The 16,840-nt window shown below is 38.0% G+C and overlaps 1 protein-coding gene across 2 annotated transcripts in view; it reads right to left on the reverse strand.

Annotated features, from left to right (window-relative positions):
• Positions 1–16,129, reverse strand: part of LOC141771697 (guanine nucleotide-binding protein G(s) subunit alpha-like) — a 34,745-nt gene extending 18,616 nt beyond the window's left edge. The window contains exons 1-6 of one of the 2 annotated variants that reach the window (XM_074642235.1): positions 14,644–14,932; positions 12,004–12,076; positions 8,128–8,182; positions 7,591–7,710; positions 6,735–6,836; positions 1,511–1,608 (exon numbers count right to left, since the gene is read on the reverse strand). In XM_074642235.1, the coding sequence (XP_074498336.1) occupies positions 1,511–1,608; positions 6,735–6,836; positions 7,591–7,710; positions 8,128–8,182; positions 12,004–12,076; positions 14,644–14,782 (587 nt within the window). In that variant the 5' untranslated portion in view covers positions 14,783–14,932. Of the gene's footprint in view, positions 1–1,510; positions 1,609–6,734; positions 6,837–7,590; positions 7,711–8,127; positions 8,183–12,003; positions 12,077–14,643 lie in introns of both variants that reach the window. The other variant, XM_074642244.1, reaches the window with a different exon arrangement.
• Positions 16,130–16,840: the final 711 nt, after the last annotated feature.

Raw genomic sequence — 16,840 nt, forward strand, 5'->3', positions numbered from 1 at the left:
TGGCTTCATGTGACCACTGCATGCCTTATAACAGAGGCAGGCCTGACTGAGATCAAGAGGCGGATAAGTACAAAAAAAATACCAGAAAAGAAAGAAAGAAAAAGTTTGGAAACAGAGGAGGGAGAGCCGGGACGAGGGAGGTTCGGAAAGCTCGAGAGTTTTGGGGGAAAAGCAACTCGTCTCAGCCTTTGAAACAAATAATTTCGATACGCAAACACCGACATTGACAAGAATCAGCAGGGCTAACACCAAATCACTGTCACCGACCGAAGACATACACCATACACATACACAAACCACCAGGTCAGTGTTTTAGTTGTTTGACAACACTGCTAACTAGACTGCCACCTGATAGAAAAGTCTACTTATTTGCCAGCACATAACAGTGCAACTTTGCAACTTTGCAACTGCTCAATACACAGCAGGACAATCTGCAATCAAGCACCATAAAAAGTACTGTATTTAGCATTAAAAATATGCTCCAATTCTAACATGGCAACCTCAAGCCCAACAGGCAACAACAGCTGACAGTGTGTCAGTGTGCTGACTTGACTATGACTTAAACTGCATGTGATTATCATAAAGTGGGCATGTCTGTAAAGGGGAGACTCGTTGGTACCCATAGAACCAATTTTCATTCACATATCTGGAGGTCAGAGGTCAAGGGATCCCTTTGAAAATGGTCATGCCAGTTTTTCCTCGCCAAAATTTGGCGAAGGTTTGAAGCGTTAGTTAGCCTCCTTTCCAACAAGCTAGTATGACATGGTTGTTACCAATTCACTCTCGCTTTAAAACTGAGCCCACTACAACCTAAAAATCGTTAGTTGCGTTAATGCGTTAAAGAAATTAGTGGCGTTAAAATGCATTTGCGTTAACGCGTTGTTATTATTGCGTTAACTTCGACAGCCCTAGTTGAGACATTTTTGTCAAAGCCACTAATGTGCGTCATTAAGATTCATCATCAGGGCACAATGACTGTCTGTACTAAATTTCACGGTAATCCATCCAATAGATGTTGAGATATTTCAGTCTGGTTCAAAGTGGTGGACCAACTGACAGACCAACGTTGCCATCCCTATAGAGCCACGCCGCCATCATGGCGAAAAACTATTAGAAGCATATCAATGAGCCACACTGTTGCACTGAAGGACATGTTTCTGCATTACAATGAACATGGACACTAGTTTATTCTCTATGCTGTAACACACTACGCACTAGTCAGAACAGACACACTGTGTAGGTAGCGCAGCATTCATGTCACCTTATGAACCTTGACACTTTGCCCTCACAGTAACCACATGCCAAAACGACCAAACACTCCTCAGTGCGAGTATATTATATGCATGTGGACTAAAGATTCACAGAGAGAAAAAGGGAGCACGTCTTTGTGTCTGTCTCCAATTAGAAATATATGTACTGTATGTTTAAATGCAAATGAATGTACAGTATGAAGGTGGAAAAAAGGAAAGAATTTTTTTTTTTTTTTTTTTTTTTAAAAAGAGAGACTTACTACTGTGCGCAGTCGATGAGTTGATATTCGTTGGACCTTTCCCAGCAGGCCCGCACACCGTCGTCCTGCCAGAGGATCTTTGCATGGTCATAAAACACCTGGAAAGAGAAAGAGGGGTCTGGATCAACGGCATACCACAACTAGAAATAACTGCGAGTCAGGCTCTCCTTTTAGGATCCCTGAAATAAAGATATATCACATCACAAAAAGAGCAAAAGGAAAAGTGTGTGTGTGTGTGAGAGAGTAAAACAAGAATCGTATATAGCAATTCTTATTATTTATCTTTTATATTTTTCCGAGAGAAGAGATGAAAAAAGAAGAAGAGCTGTTTCAGTGAAGACCCACTGAACACGACCCCCCATCCCTGGCCTCCAAATTTACAGATACGAATAAAAACGTTCTCACGTAAATTGTTGGAGAAAGTGCAGGTTGCATATTTACTAGGGCTGTCAAAGTTAACGCGATAATAACGCGTTAACGCAACATGTTGTTGTTGTTGGCTGTTGGGCTTGAGTTTGCCATGTTATGATTTGAGCATATTTTGTATGCTAAATGCAGTACCTGTGAGGGTTTCTGGACAATATTTGTCATTGTTTTGTGTTGTTAATTGATATCAAATAATAAATATATACATACATTTGCATAAAGCAACATATTTGCCCACTGCCATGTTGATAAGAGTATTAAATACTTGACAAATCTCCCTTTAATGTCCTTTTTGATAAAAAAAAAGGCGATTAATTTGCAATTAATCATGTGATTAATCGCGATTAGATATTTTAATCGATTGACAGCCCTTAAATTCACACAATGTTTGCTAATGAGCTAAGCTACTCGTCTACAGCACAGAGCACGAAGAGGGAAATCTTCCAGTGGGTTTAATCGTCGATCATTGGTCGATCAAACGAAAATTAATCGGCATCTATTTTAATAATCGAATAATGGTTTGCCTTTTTTTTTAATAAAAAAAGCCAAACATTTGCTGGTTCCAGTTTCTCAAATGTAAAGATTTGAAGCTTTTATCTGTTTTACATAACAGTAAACTGAATATCTTTGGCTTTTGTACTGTTGGTAGGAAAAAAACAGATATCTGAAAATGTCACCTTGGGCTGTGGGAACTTCTAACAGGCATTTGTCTAGAAGAAAAGATTTATCGTGAATACAATGGACTTAATTAAGATTAATTGATAAGGAAAATAATCATTAGTATCAGCCTTAAAGAGAAGAAAAAAGAAAAGAAGAGAGAAATAGTGTCACGATCAGACATAAACTACACTGAATGCAGCACACAACAAATGATGGACTTCACACATGGGTGGACGGTAATATAGGAACAAGTTGGCATCTCTGGATGATATCTATGTCCCTGGCTTGAGAACGTATTTCCCGTCCAAGTCTGGGTGGGTGAAAGAGTCTAAGGACAGATGGAGGGAGGCAGTGATATTCCCTGGCTCAGTTAGCAGTTGAAGGCCGGCTCGGAGAGGAGCGGCAGATGAGCGGGCTCTGACAGAGGCAGGAAACAGAACAGTTCAGCGAGTTCATGAAGAAACGGAGAGCTTTGTACGGACACAAGGCTTGGCTGTCACTACACAGGGGCCTATCTCTTCACTACGATCTGCAGCGGGTCACATACAACACGGTCAAGCACAAATAAGCCATTATGAGTCATAGAGTTACACTGTACAGCCTTAAAAATACTGGATGTGACTGAGAGTAGGCAGGTTTTGCAGTGACCACCACGTTAGTGACTGATAGACACAAGTTTGGAAAAGTAGATGTGATAAATGGGACGAAGTCTGTTTAAAACTAGCAGTTTTGTTTGTCAGTTATTGATTAATTTGCACCCCAAGAGCGATTGGGGATTAAAGTAAAAGGGGTAAACAGAGTTTGGTTTGCAGTATAACTTAGCACACAGTTAAGTTAATGTAAGTTGATCAATGAGTTTACCTAGTAGTAAAAAAAATACTACTCCTTTGTGTTCCCTTTGTTATCCTTTGCTCTTATTTCCTTGAGAGTTAAAGTCAGATTCTAGGTAAAACTAGGAAGCCTCAAAGAGGCAAAAAGTTTCTCAGGTAATTTACAGACTCACAAAACCATGGAAAGAACCAGATTAAAGTAAAAGTAAGTACTAAATGGGAAAACACTTCATTCTGTGAGAACGGTTGTATTTAGAGGTAGGGCTGCAACTAACAATTATTTTTATTATCAAATAATCTGCTGACTTTTTTCCCCCAAATCATTGTTTAGTCTAAAACAAACTCATAAAATAGTGAAAAGTCACCACTTCCAAAGGGCCAAGGTGACCTCTTAAAAAAAATTCTTTGTCCCAACAAATCTAAAAGTATTCAAAAGACAAAGAAAATCAGCAAATCAACACAATTGAGAAGCAGGAGGTAATGAATGCTTCTCAATTGCCATTTTTGCAAGCGATGAATCAAAAATAGTTGCAGGTTCATTTTCTATCGATCCATTAATTCGATTCATTGTTTCAGTTCTATTCAGAGCTGAAATGTTTTGTTGATTAACTCGTTGACAAAACACATTTTAAAAGTGATTTATCAAACAGAAATGCAAAACTTTTGCTGGATCAAGCCTTTTCTTTGTTTTATAATTGAATTTCTTTTGTTTTTGTCATAATAAATCAAATATCTTGAAGCTTTCAGACTCTTAATCAGACTTCGGCTCGGCAGCTCTAGTTATGTTTAACAGTAGCTATAATAACAACATAATTAAGTTTTACATACAAAAGCTAATTTAAGTGATCAGTTCATGAACACAGTAGTTGACTGTCAAAGCAATAATAGTAGTTCTGTGAGGAAACCAAGAGTCTAAATGAGCCGAGAATTTTATTTGAGGAAAGAGGAAAATGTTTCATGAGGAGCTTTAAAAAGTGAAACTTCTTGTTGCTAATCAACAAAATATAAGAATCAAGAACGATGAGAAAACTACTACAGCAAACCAATTACATTATCCTATAAGTGTTGGGCTTTAAATCTCTAATTTCTAACACTAACATGCAACCATTTTCTCTCTCTGCTCATCGGATCGGAGGTCAACAAGGTCAACTTCAGGCTTTTTCATCAGTTTCTCTTTGAAGTGTATTTTTTAATCATAAAGTTTATTCATGGCTACATGTCAAATTCAGAGAGTTTGACAGAAAAAGAAAAAAGCTATTTGCCTCTCATAGAGGCATCATGAAACCTGGTTACCATTCACTTTGAATTAAACTACTTTATAGACTCAGGCTGAGAAAAAGGTATTCTGAGTAATCTGCCAGGTGGTATGGTATGTAGGGCTTGATATGTTAAAATATTGTAAGAATTGTTCTGAGATATTAATCATTTTTGGGGCAGAACTCTTTCAGATGTAGGAAATGCATTTAATAAATTCCCTCCACAGTCTTGAAGCGATGTTCAAGACTACGTTACAGTATGAAGTGGGTTCAGAGAGTGTCTCTGTTTATACAACATCTAGTTCATGGCTGTTGTTGCTCTTAATGACGTTTCTCCCTTTTTTTTTCCCTGTTGAAATGTTGTTTTGTACAGTTTGTCCTGAACAGAGCGTGTTGTATGTTGTAAAAATTGTAAAGCCCTGCAAGGCAAATTTGTGATTTTGAAGTATTTACAGTAAATAAAACAGACTTTGACTACAATGCGTCGTCACTGTACTGTACTGTACTGGGAGCTCAGGAGAGGTGGGCATGGCAGTGATCGGGTCTGAGCAAATAACCTCAGGAATATTTCTTTATCTCGCATCAAAGTTGATCCATTTCATTACTAACATTTTAGCAGAGAAAATAATTTTTTTTGTGAATCATAACTACAAGGATTACTGATTAGAAACGAAGCTTGAAAGGAAATCAAGACTTTGGAGATTCAATCCAGGCCTTGTGCTTATTTTCTCTCCCTCTCTTCCTCCTCTGCTGAAGGCAGAGTCAACCAGTCCAACTGGTTTCCAGTAGGCCCTAAGGCCAGGCGAGGGGGAGCGGGCTGAGGAGGAGGAGGCGGGTGGAGGAGTTGGAGGAGAGGCTGAGCCTATAAAATAGTTTTCTACTGTATTCTCTTCTCCTGAACAACCACTCATTCACCTCAACGGGCAGAATTGAAAGCCAAGGCTTCCGGCGCTTCATTAGTCATTACTTTAACCAGGTAACCAGCTGTCATTGTGCTCAAATCACCATTTAAAATAACAACTGTAACCCTGCTTTAACCCTCCACACCCCACATGAAAACTCTGGTCTTTCCCTCCTCAGTGGACGTCTAGTGACTGACTGACAGTCTGAGGGAAGGGTCAGCTTCAGACAGGTCCGCATCATAAATTTGCCACGAAGTAACAGAGACAATATCAGGAGACTTCCTTTTGCTTACACACAAATACTCTCAGTGCTGCTAAAAACAAATCTACGACCAGTTTAAACACCAAGGCTATATCGTGCTGGAAAAAAACAGGGAGGACACAGTGTTCTTCTTCTCCCTCTATACGTAACCTGTCCCATATCGGGAAAACAGATCAAATGCTATCTAACCAATAGCTGTTTACTTACTAATTTCATAGATTCCAAGTTGGATTAATAATTTTTCGCAGTTTGACGTCGCATCTATTCTCTAAATGTTTGTTCCACTGATTGGTTAAAGCTACATCTCACTCTTTAAATTTGTGAGACATTTAAATCTGCAAACACACGTCTTTTGGAACATCATATCAAATCAAAAAAATCTACTTTGAATGATTTTATACACATTTCCCATTTAAATCAAACAAGGTATCTTTGAAAATCTAATCAAAGAAAATTGATTAAAATTTAAAATAAATCAGAATAGTTTGATTTATTGGGGTTTAGGACTGCTGGTCAGGAGTTTTTATTGATATACTTAAATTATGTTTTAATTTAGAAAAACCGAGCTGAAATTAAACAAACAATTAAACAATTCATTTGATTTATTGAAATTTCCTAAAGTACAAAATGATGTATTCAAATGTCTTGTTTTGTTTGTCCAGCAGTCTAAAGCCCCAAAATATTAAATTTCCAATAATATCAAACATAGAAAAGCAGCAAATCTTCACATTTCAGAGTTTGGAAACAAGGGCTTTTTTTTTATCATTGTTTTTGCTTGAAAATGACTTAAATGATTAAATCGATCACCATAATTGTCACGTTATTTTTGTCGACTAATTATTGCGCTCAATCAAAAAGTTTCATCATAATCAGTTATGGTTATATTACCATTTTTGACAATGCAGTGAGTTTCTGAGCGGCCGCCAGGAGCAGACTGCAGCTCAGGGGGGAATCCCTCAGAGCCTCTGTGTTTCTGGAGGACGGGTCCCTCTAGACACATTTAGGGTTATTACAGACAATCAATGTTAATAGGCGCTGGGGATCTCTCAGGTGAGAGGCTCATTCAATTGACAGCGTCCCCAGCGGAAGCACACCTGCTAATTACTGAATCACTGCGCAAACACACTGGGCGGACTCATGAAGGCCGCCGTGGGAGGTTCCTCACTCACCTACAGCACACCTGCTGAGCCGGCTAGACCTGACACTACTCAACAACGTTTAATAGCACTTATAGTAAGACGCTGAGATCAATTTCACAACAAAACATCTAAAAAAAAAAATCAACAACGTTCAAAAATTGAAGCTGATTTGTATTATCAGCTTGATCTCTTGCGAGGTTTACACAGACAAACCAGACTGTGATTAAGTCTGTTTAAAATATTTAAATTATTAGTACTGTTTTAATTATTTTCATGAATAGATCATATGGTCTATTTAATGTCACAAAAATTGTGTAAAATGCATGTAATGTCCTGTTTTGTCCAACCAACAGTCCAAAAACCAGTTCAGTTAAATATCACAGATGGAACCAGAGAAGTTTTGTGTGAAAAACATGATTTAAATAATAATAAGTTGATGAACAGAATTGTTGCCAAATACTGCCTTTGGTGTAAAGATGTAATACTTTGATGATACAACACTTGCGTCGACCTCCAGATGACATTCGACTGAGAGGTTATTAGTATAAAATGGGACTTGCAGTTGAAAGAAGGGAAAAAATAAGATCCAAAGGTGGTTAACTTACCGAAGGAAACTCGAAATCCTTCTGGTTTACTATGTTCATGACATAATCGATTCGGCATTGGTTTGCAGGACAGGCTAACTTGCATGGCGGTGTGAGCGTAGTCATGGCAGACACAATCGTCTGGATGGAGGGAACAGAAGACGAAGACATAATGCAATAATTCTTTAAAAAAACACTGCAACACGGTTAATATTCAACATTTTTTACGTCTTAAAGCTCCTTTACATTGACACTATAAAAGAGCCTCATTTCAATGTGCTACGTGCTCATTTTGAAGGCAGAGTGTTGCCTGAAGTTCATTAAGAGTTCAATCAAGATTTTAAAAGCATTCAAAAAATCAGTTGTTATTCTATTGCCTAACATCAGTAATAATTTATCATGACTTTGAGGCAAACAGATTGTATTGTGGACTCCAGGTTTTAACCTTTTCCTCTTGATGCTCAGTTTTATTACCCTAAATATTAGCAAATCTCTCATTATTGCTCCAAATGTGGTGCTAGAAATCATTCAAAAGGGGTCAAAAGATCAATTTCTTACCTCTATAGCTTCTTTAATGTTGTTTTTAATATCATGAATTTTCTGTTTTTTCTCCCTGTGAGGAACAAACAATGGTTCATGTTAGTTTTTGTACACAAAAGCATAAATCACAAGAAAAGAGCATTATCACCTCGAGCCAGGAAGGTTAACAGTGACAGTAACAGTCCCACGCTTTGCTTAAATGTTAATAAAAATATGATTATTTCCAAAGCACGGCTCCGTGGGGAAGTGGAAAAAACTTTAGCCGGAAATATATCAGCTGTAAATCTAAATATGGATGAAATATATGGCAGAATGTTTCATCTAAAATATAAAAGAAACAGCTTGATTATTCCAAAACAAGTAAATAAATGTTTTGTTTCTTCTGAGTTAGAGCAAGTAGGTTTTTGCTGTGTAACATTAACTTCTCTTTGTCAGCCTGGAGGTGAGTTATATCAGACATCAGTATTATGGCTGCTCCAGATGCACACATTTTGCTGACCAAGTGCAACTTCTGAATTTTGTGTACTTGCTGATACCAAATGAGAACAGCAGATCTAAGTAAGTAACTAAGTAACAGTTACTGTCACTGGTCAAGTCCAATACTAACAACAGCCTACCATGAGGACAAAGTAAGATCCAAAGTATTAGCAAATACAACGACATGCTCCATTTATTTGTCCACTTATTGTTGTAAAGACAAACACACACACACAGCATGGCACTCAGGTTTATGCAATCTGTGGGTTCACTGATACCAGTAGTACAGGTTTAACGTCACACAACTCTTTCAGAAACCAGACAAAAGACAAGTTTGACAATTGAAAGTCAGATTTGATTCCAAAATTCCCCAAATGAAACGACCTCAGAGCTGCTTACACAATCAGGTACCTGCACATGGTGTGATTTCTTCTGAGTGACCCCGCGCAGTGTATTTTGTCGACAGCAGCCTGTGTTTCTCTTGTTGAGCAGAAAGATTTCAAATTAAAAGCATGGATTCATGTGTTCTTTGGTGAAAATAATCAAAACTTAATTAAAACTTTAATTGTCTATTATTATTGGCTGGCATGATATTTAGACCCGATACCTCAATATCAATCTTATAAAAATGTTTCTGGATGACGATTGGTGCTTTCAATAGATATTTGAAACTTTAGAGGAATGATCAATAATGGTAAGGACACGATGACCAAAAAGTTACAGATATTCATTAATTTCACTGAGATTAAAAGCCAGTTTACACATCTATCTAAATATTTCTTCTATTATCGTGAAAAACGTTACGTTAACTGCTCCCAATAATCGCTACCACAGCTTCCGTGTTGAAGACTACAGGCTTGTGCCCAGGGCTGGGCAATATGACGATATATATCGTCAAAACGATACAAAATGTCTATTGTATATATATTTTTTTCTATATTCTACACTTAATTTTGCACTCTTAAAATACTCAGTACTTTTCATTTACAAGTATTTGATTCACACAGGAGTATACATAATTTATTATGTATATTAGGTTATTTCATAAAGACTATTTATTTATTGAAGTACCACAAATAATGCAATATCATGATCGTAATTGAGATATGAAATTACCTATATCAGGATAGAAGATTTTGGCCATATCGCCAAGCCTTACTTATGACTGGTTCAGGCAAACCAAAACAAAATAACCTCCCTTCCAAAACAAAAAATGAAGATGATGTGAAACGGAATAACAATTTAGTCTGATTATAAGGATAGAAAATGTTATCCATTTACTCCCAATACCACCCTTAAAATCAGGCTACAGCAGAAGCTTAATAAAGCCAAAATCGGGCCAGATGTTGGTGCTGGATTGTGTAACAGTATATTTATATATCATTCTACTTTTGCTGTTATTACCAGATACAAGCGAGAGAAGTTCAGTCAAAGAAACATGGAGACTGACACTAAAAGTGAGCAGAATAAATGATGACAGAGGACCGGTGGTGAGTGTTTAGTCGGATAAAGGGAATACAAGTCTTGTTGAACTGATAATACTGCTGCAGTGTTTTGGGATAAACATGGGGAGATTTTAGACAACTGATTTCACTATACTGTACGTCTGAAACTATTTGTTGATTAATCTATTAGTAGACTGGAACAACATTAAATGGAAACAGTTTTGATAAATAATTGAAAATCATCATCAAAGACTAATTCCAGATTCTCAAATGTGAAAATCTTTATGGTTTTCTTCACTTTTTATGATAGTAAACTAAATATGTCATCGGAGGATGTCACCTTGGGCTCTGTGAAACTTTGATGGGCATTTTCTGACATTTTTATAAACCAAATGATTAATTGGGAAAATATTTAGCAGATTTATCAATAATGAAAATAATCGTTATACCAGCAGCTCTATTTTACAATATATATTTTTCTACCAATAAACAGATATGTTCTAAGACAACAGAGGGCCTTGGTTATCTGGCTTCTAGCAACTTTGATGAAGTTTTTTTTATGTTTATTAGTCTTCACTCCACTGTAAAAAGTTCTCAAAGTCAAGGGAACCAGTGATCCCACTTTAAAATTGTAGATTACTAAACAAAATGGAAAAGGAACATCATCTATCTGATTATTTCCTCAAGGGAAGGAGATGTTTGAAGTTTAGGAGTGGCATCAGAGAGCTTCCCTCTGCTCCTTTATTTCACTCAGATTGACGAAAAAGAGAGAAATACTACATTCCTCACCCACTAGGAGCTCCACAACAAAATAAAAGAGAAAAAAAACACTGCCCCTCTCACCCTCATCCCTCCTATATTACTGCGTCTCTCCCCCATCATCTCCTCCCAGCACCCTGCGTTGACTAGGTGCTGCCTGCACCCAGAAGGGAACCCCAGCAAGGTGAAACCTTCCGGGGCCCAAAGAGAGCAGCAACAACAAACCCCCGGAGATAAATGCGACTGGGGAGTGACAGCCGACTGCGGATTTGTCATTACACCAGAGCGTCTGGGTCTGTGAGGAGCATCTGTTCGACCTGACCCAAAAATAAGCACATGATGATGCTCCTACCCCAAAACCCCTTTCTAGGAAACAGATGATCAGGAATAGAAAAATGTGACTATCGTTTCCATTGCATCAACTTGGGATTGAGTTTTAGGAAATTCACAAGACAGGGTGGCTTGAAAACACCCAGGGCAATGTTTCCATGACAACCTGAAACAGATAAAGGGTTCTTCTTGTGTCACGGAAACTTTTTTATTTACTCCATAACGTTACAAAAATCTGCCCAAAACATTTGACTTCATATTGGATCGCTGTTTTTCTTTTTAAACAATGACAGGAGATTATCCCTCCATGCCAATACAAATGGGAAAAATAAATATTTGTTCACTAGCCAGGCGATCAGTTTCAGTCGATTAAGATCCTCTCATGTGTTTATGTGTAGTTAGTTTTCCTTCTGATAATCAGTACAATTATATATCAATATCAGGTCACAAAAGAAGAGGAAAATGCTTCTTTTATTCTCACTGACTGAGGAAGACACTTGCTATTAATTCTTATTACACAGATTTTTGGTCATTATTTTCCAACTTGTTGACAATTAACTTCCAAACTAACCAACTCATTTCACTGTTGTAGCTGAGTGAAACAGACCTGCATGCCGTTAGTGTAACTAAAGGTCAATCCCAATGCACCAGTTGTCCTCCCCAAAACATCCCATAATCACATCATCAAGGTCTTTGGTCAACAAATATGTTCAGATCTGATCCTGTAAAGTATCATCCAATCACTCCTAATTATCAGTTTCTGACCTTCGTTCTGTAAATAAAACCACCACAACCATCTGTAGTGGTTCGGTGATGAGATGTGCTGTAGGTGTGTGTGTGTGTGTGATCAACAACAGAGATACAGATTAAAAGCAACACTTACTCTGCGTTGAAGCCATTTACGTGCAATATTCGCATCTGTTTGACTATCGTGCTTTTGCCGGATTCACCGGCTCCTGAAAGCAGAAAGAAGACAGAAGAATAACAGTTTATTAAGAGTTGAACAAAACTCCTTCAGAGGCACCGACAACGGGGGAAACCAGAGGATGACGGTTTGAAAGCTTCGGTCTTAGGATACTGGATCTGTGAAGGCATTTTGTTGTCTTAGTATACTATTAGTTACTCTTCAGATTAAGATTTTACATGATAAACTTATAAAATATAACACGTTGCTACAGATTAAATTTGCAGTCGCCAACGTTTTCAGCTGGTGACTACAACGATTTTGAAAAAATATGTAATTATGAATATTTTGACTGATATTGCAATTGTGATACGATGTGCGATATTAGAGGGAATGATCATTTTTACATCATTATTCTCATTTTTCATTGAAAAACATATGATAATGATTTTTGAAAGGATGTTATCTTAAATCTGTAGAATATGATGTGTAGGCCAGGACATCTCTGCAGCACGACAATATTTATTTAAAATTATATTTTGACACATATTTAGCCTTAAACTAATATTGCACCTCCTGCGATTTGAAAATTGCAGTCGGTCAAATTGCGATTTCGATAAAAATTTCCATTAATTGTGCAGCCTTACTCGTCACCGTTTGAATTACTCGCAGTTCCACCAAACAGAGATTTCACCTCTAAACTGACTCGTGTCAGAAAAGGTAAAATGATCTATTATTTCACAAAGTCCAAGAGAAAAGTCAAAAAAATTAATACAAAAACTACCTCGAGCAGCTACAACTGTAAAATGCTACCAATATGCATTATTGCATCGGTGCTAACAATCAAACAATGTGATATATTTTCTCTAGAACGAGTACTTTTAATACTTTAGGTTGGGGCTGCAAGATTATGGCCAAAATGATAATCACGATTATTTTGATTTATATTGATATCACGATTATTTATCACGATTATTCATTGACTTTAGCGACAACATATTTTTATTTGCACTTTCACATTAAAATAAACAGAGTACTGTTTTCACCTCCATGCTGTGCTACATACCTGTTAATGTACAAATTAGGGCTGTTATAAAAAACTGACATTGCAATATGTTTTTCTGATATATATATATATATATTGCAATATGAAAAAAAATACAGGGATATTCACCTTACTCCTGTTAGCTACATTTTAAAGTTAAAAGCTTCAATCTGGTGAATTTCGAGAGCAAAATTAGCAACATTAAGAGCTAGATAAACAATTGTATGCTCTCAATGTAATCATAAACACATTGGTTGCATAGATAATATCTATACCCAAAAGTGAAGCCAAAACATCTCGATCAACGGCTAGTGGCTAGCTGTTAGTTTAGGAAACGCCTGATTTTGTATATTGAGCAGAACGCATTTTAAACGTCAATATCGCAGCCGATCATGTTCATTTAATCATGGGAAGCCAAAATTCACGATTAATATTTGATTAATTGTGCAGCCCCTTCTTTAGGTTGCTGATAGAACGTGTGTCACTTTAGGTAGGTAGGTTGAATGTAGGACTTTTACTTGTACGTTGTTGTGTTTACTGGAGTAAAGGATCTGAGGATTTCTTCCACCACTGCTTCCAGATGTGAGAGGGGCTCTCAGCATCAGGGATGTGGACAGGAAGAATCCACTCAGACTGTTGTCGAAGTGTTTTTTTTTTGCTTTAGCAGAAGTGAGATGTAATTAAACAAGAATCAAGATAAATATCACTCTCCATAATTCTGGCATGATAATAAAATACATTAGACGGTCCCACATGTTCATGAGCAAAAGAGAAAAGCTCCTATATGTGTCCTATAGCAAACTGAAAATGAAAGAAGCCGGGACCACAACGTCTCCTAACCTGGACACAAGGAGCTAAAGGCTATACAGGCCTGCAGTTTAGAGTGTAAGTGTACAAATCTGGGATCAATTTCAGATTAGCATGAGCAGGACAGTCTTTTCAAAGGGGAGGCTAGTAATCCTGATAGTAATCCTAATTTGCTCTCCGTACTCCAAGAGGCTTGGCAGGATACTAGTAGCCGTGGCCTTGAGGTTCAGACTGTATCATGACATGGAGGCCTGGATGATGAAGCCACAAATAGCTTCATCACATTCAAAATAGTAGAGTTTTTCATCCAACATCCATTTCCAGAGTAGCTGGCGTGGAGAGGATTACGAAAAGGTGAGCGTGTGGTGTGAAACATATCAAACATGGAGTGTATAGGCCTAAATGACTCAAGGTGAATCTACACTCTGCTGTCCTGTACGTCTAAAACACACATATTGGTGTGGCCTCCCTGCTTCTTTCTGCATGCTGCTCCATGTCCACTCTCTCTCTCTCTCATGTCCTGTTATCATGCTCCATATGAACCCATGAATGCAGCAGCAGACAGGCTCTCCCCGTGTCAAGAAGACACTGTAAAAACCTGGTGACATCATGTCATTGCATCATATATTGATGCTTATAAAACATCTTTTTTCATGGGTATAATCTGAAACAAGAGCTATGGTGAAAATTGTGTTAGTGGGTGCAACAATGGAGCACAAATGGGACACATACACACATATTAAAATGATGATTTTCACAACACCTACCTAATAGTAGTAGCCGGTGAGTGGCTCGGTATATCTGTTTGTCTTTCTGGAGCTGCTTCTCTATCTTTTTGTTGGCTTCCCTCTGTGCCTTATCCTCATTTCGTTGGTCTTCGGTCTTACTATTGCCAAGACAGCCCATCTTCCCAAAAAACCCAGTGATAGGTTCAGGATGGGAGGCAGGATGGATGGGTGGTTGGGTGTAGGTAGGTAGGTGTAGGGAAGGATGGAGGAAGGAGGAAGGAGGGTGTTGATCAGAAGAAAAAATCCTAAATTCCTAGACTGGCCCAACAGAGGAACACCTGGCTCAAAATGGGTGACATTTATGTTGCCAGATGTAAAAAAAGGTAAAGTAGGCTCCACCAGGCTTTTGGCACAATATGCAGCCTATATGGATGGATTTACTGGCAATTTATCAGCACTAAAAAAAAAAGAAAAAAGCAGCAGAGCATCGATGCCGCCCTCTCAGAGAAGCTTGATTCTTGTGTTTTTCACTGTAAATCCGCAATGAAGTCATCAACATTGATATGAGAGAGTGGATGTGAGATTCTCCAGCCTGGCAATGCACATCAATGACAGTCCTGTATCCATAAAGGAGGGTTTCAATTTAATTTATATATATATCCAGACTATTAGGGTTAAATATTCTCAGCAAATGTCTCCTCCGGAGCCCATCTTCGGCAGATTATCTCTCACACTGCCATTCAATTCATTTTCTACTACACACAACACCTATTTTTTCTCCACCTTTTTTTTTTTTTTTTTTAAAGATATATTTTTTTAAGGGTTGTTTGCAATCCAGCTACCCACAGCACACCAGAGGGGGTTATTAAGGTGGAGGAAAAAAATAATATATAAATATTTCCTATATTAAAATGACGGCATGTGAATCACCATCAAGCTCTTCTTCTTCTCTCTCTATCACATTATTATTATATACACCGTTTATTATAGGCAGCAGCAGCAGGATGATGTTATTATAGCAGCCTTATCAATAAGATCCTGTTTGATGATTTCCTCTCCTCGTCAACAGATGCTGGTGTGTTTTCTCGTTGGGTTTGACCAGACCCAGAAGAAGAAAAGGCCTCTTCTCCGTCTCCGTCTCCGTCCTCTTCTCTCTCTCCGGTAACGTTACCGTCTCCTCCTCACACCGGGAAGGCAGCTGGATGTCCTTGATGAATATGAGGTGATATCCAGGTGATTCTCGGTGTTTATTCCTCCGTTTATCTCCCGGTTGGTCGCAGGTCCAGCTGTCTGTCAGCTCTCTCAGCTGGTTGTATTCCCGGTGAGTCGGTGTGGTGGATTAGATGTTACATGTGTCTGAGACATGAACAGACCGCGGTGGTTCAATCACTGACTGGTCCACACGTTTACTGTTGTTGTTGCACCGACAGTGAACCGGTGGTCGGTGTGTCGGTGTGTCTTGGAGCAGCAGAGAGTGGTTTCTTCTCGGTGTTACTGTGGATGATTGTGTCCCCCTTGTTTGTGTGAGGATCGTACATGTAGAGAGAGAGATAGCGGTGAGAGGTGGGGTGGGGCAACACGGCTCTCACGGAACCCTGAGAACACACCACGGTGGTCAAGCTGCAGGGGACGAGGATTACAACTTCCGCCTGGAGCTTTCACAATAAAACCCTCATTTAAGATTCATAGCCCAATGTTATAATTATAATGTTGTATTATTATTATTATTATTATTATTATTATTATTATTATACACAAGTAATAGTAATAATATTAATACAATATTTATTTATTTATTTTAAATATTTTTTATTTAAAGGTCCCATATTATCAGAAAGGGATTTTTCATGTTTTTTTTTATTATAAAGCAGGCTTAAGTCCTATATAAACACTGTGAAAGTATCGAAACGCTCAAACCACAGAGAAATACACACAGCCCGTATTCAGAAACTCTGCATTTGAAACAAGCTGTCATGATTTCTGCCAATTTGTGATGTCACAAATATACAATATTTAGACCTTTTGTGTGTCCCAGTTTATTCCTGGTTGCAGTATATTTTGAATGTCATCAGCTGACAGGAAGTACACATGGACCCAAGCTGTTGCCTAGCAATGCAATTCTGTGGCAATTCCGTCAAAATGCGCTAAAATGGAGCGTTTCAGACAGAGGGTAAATACAGGTTTATTCAGGCTGACAGTATGAGGGAATTCAAGTTTTTTTTAACATTACAGCATG

This window comes from Sebastes fasciatus, chromosome 1 (genome assembly GCF_043250625.1).
Source record: "Sebastes fasciatus isolate fSebFas1 chromosome 1, fSebFas1.pri, whole genome shotgun sequence".
In the NCBI taxonomy this organism is placed as follows: Eukaryota; Metazoa; Chordata; class Actinopteri; order Perciformes; family Sebastidae; genus Sebastes; species Sebastes fasciatus.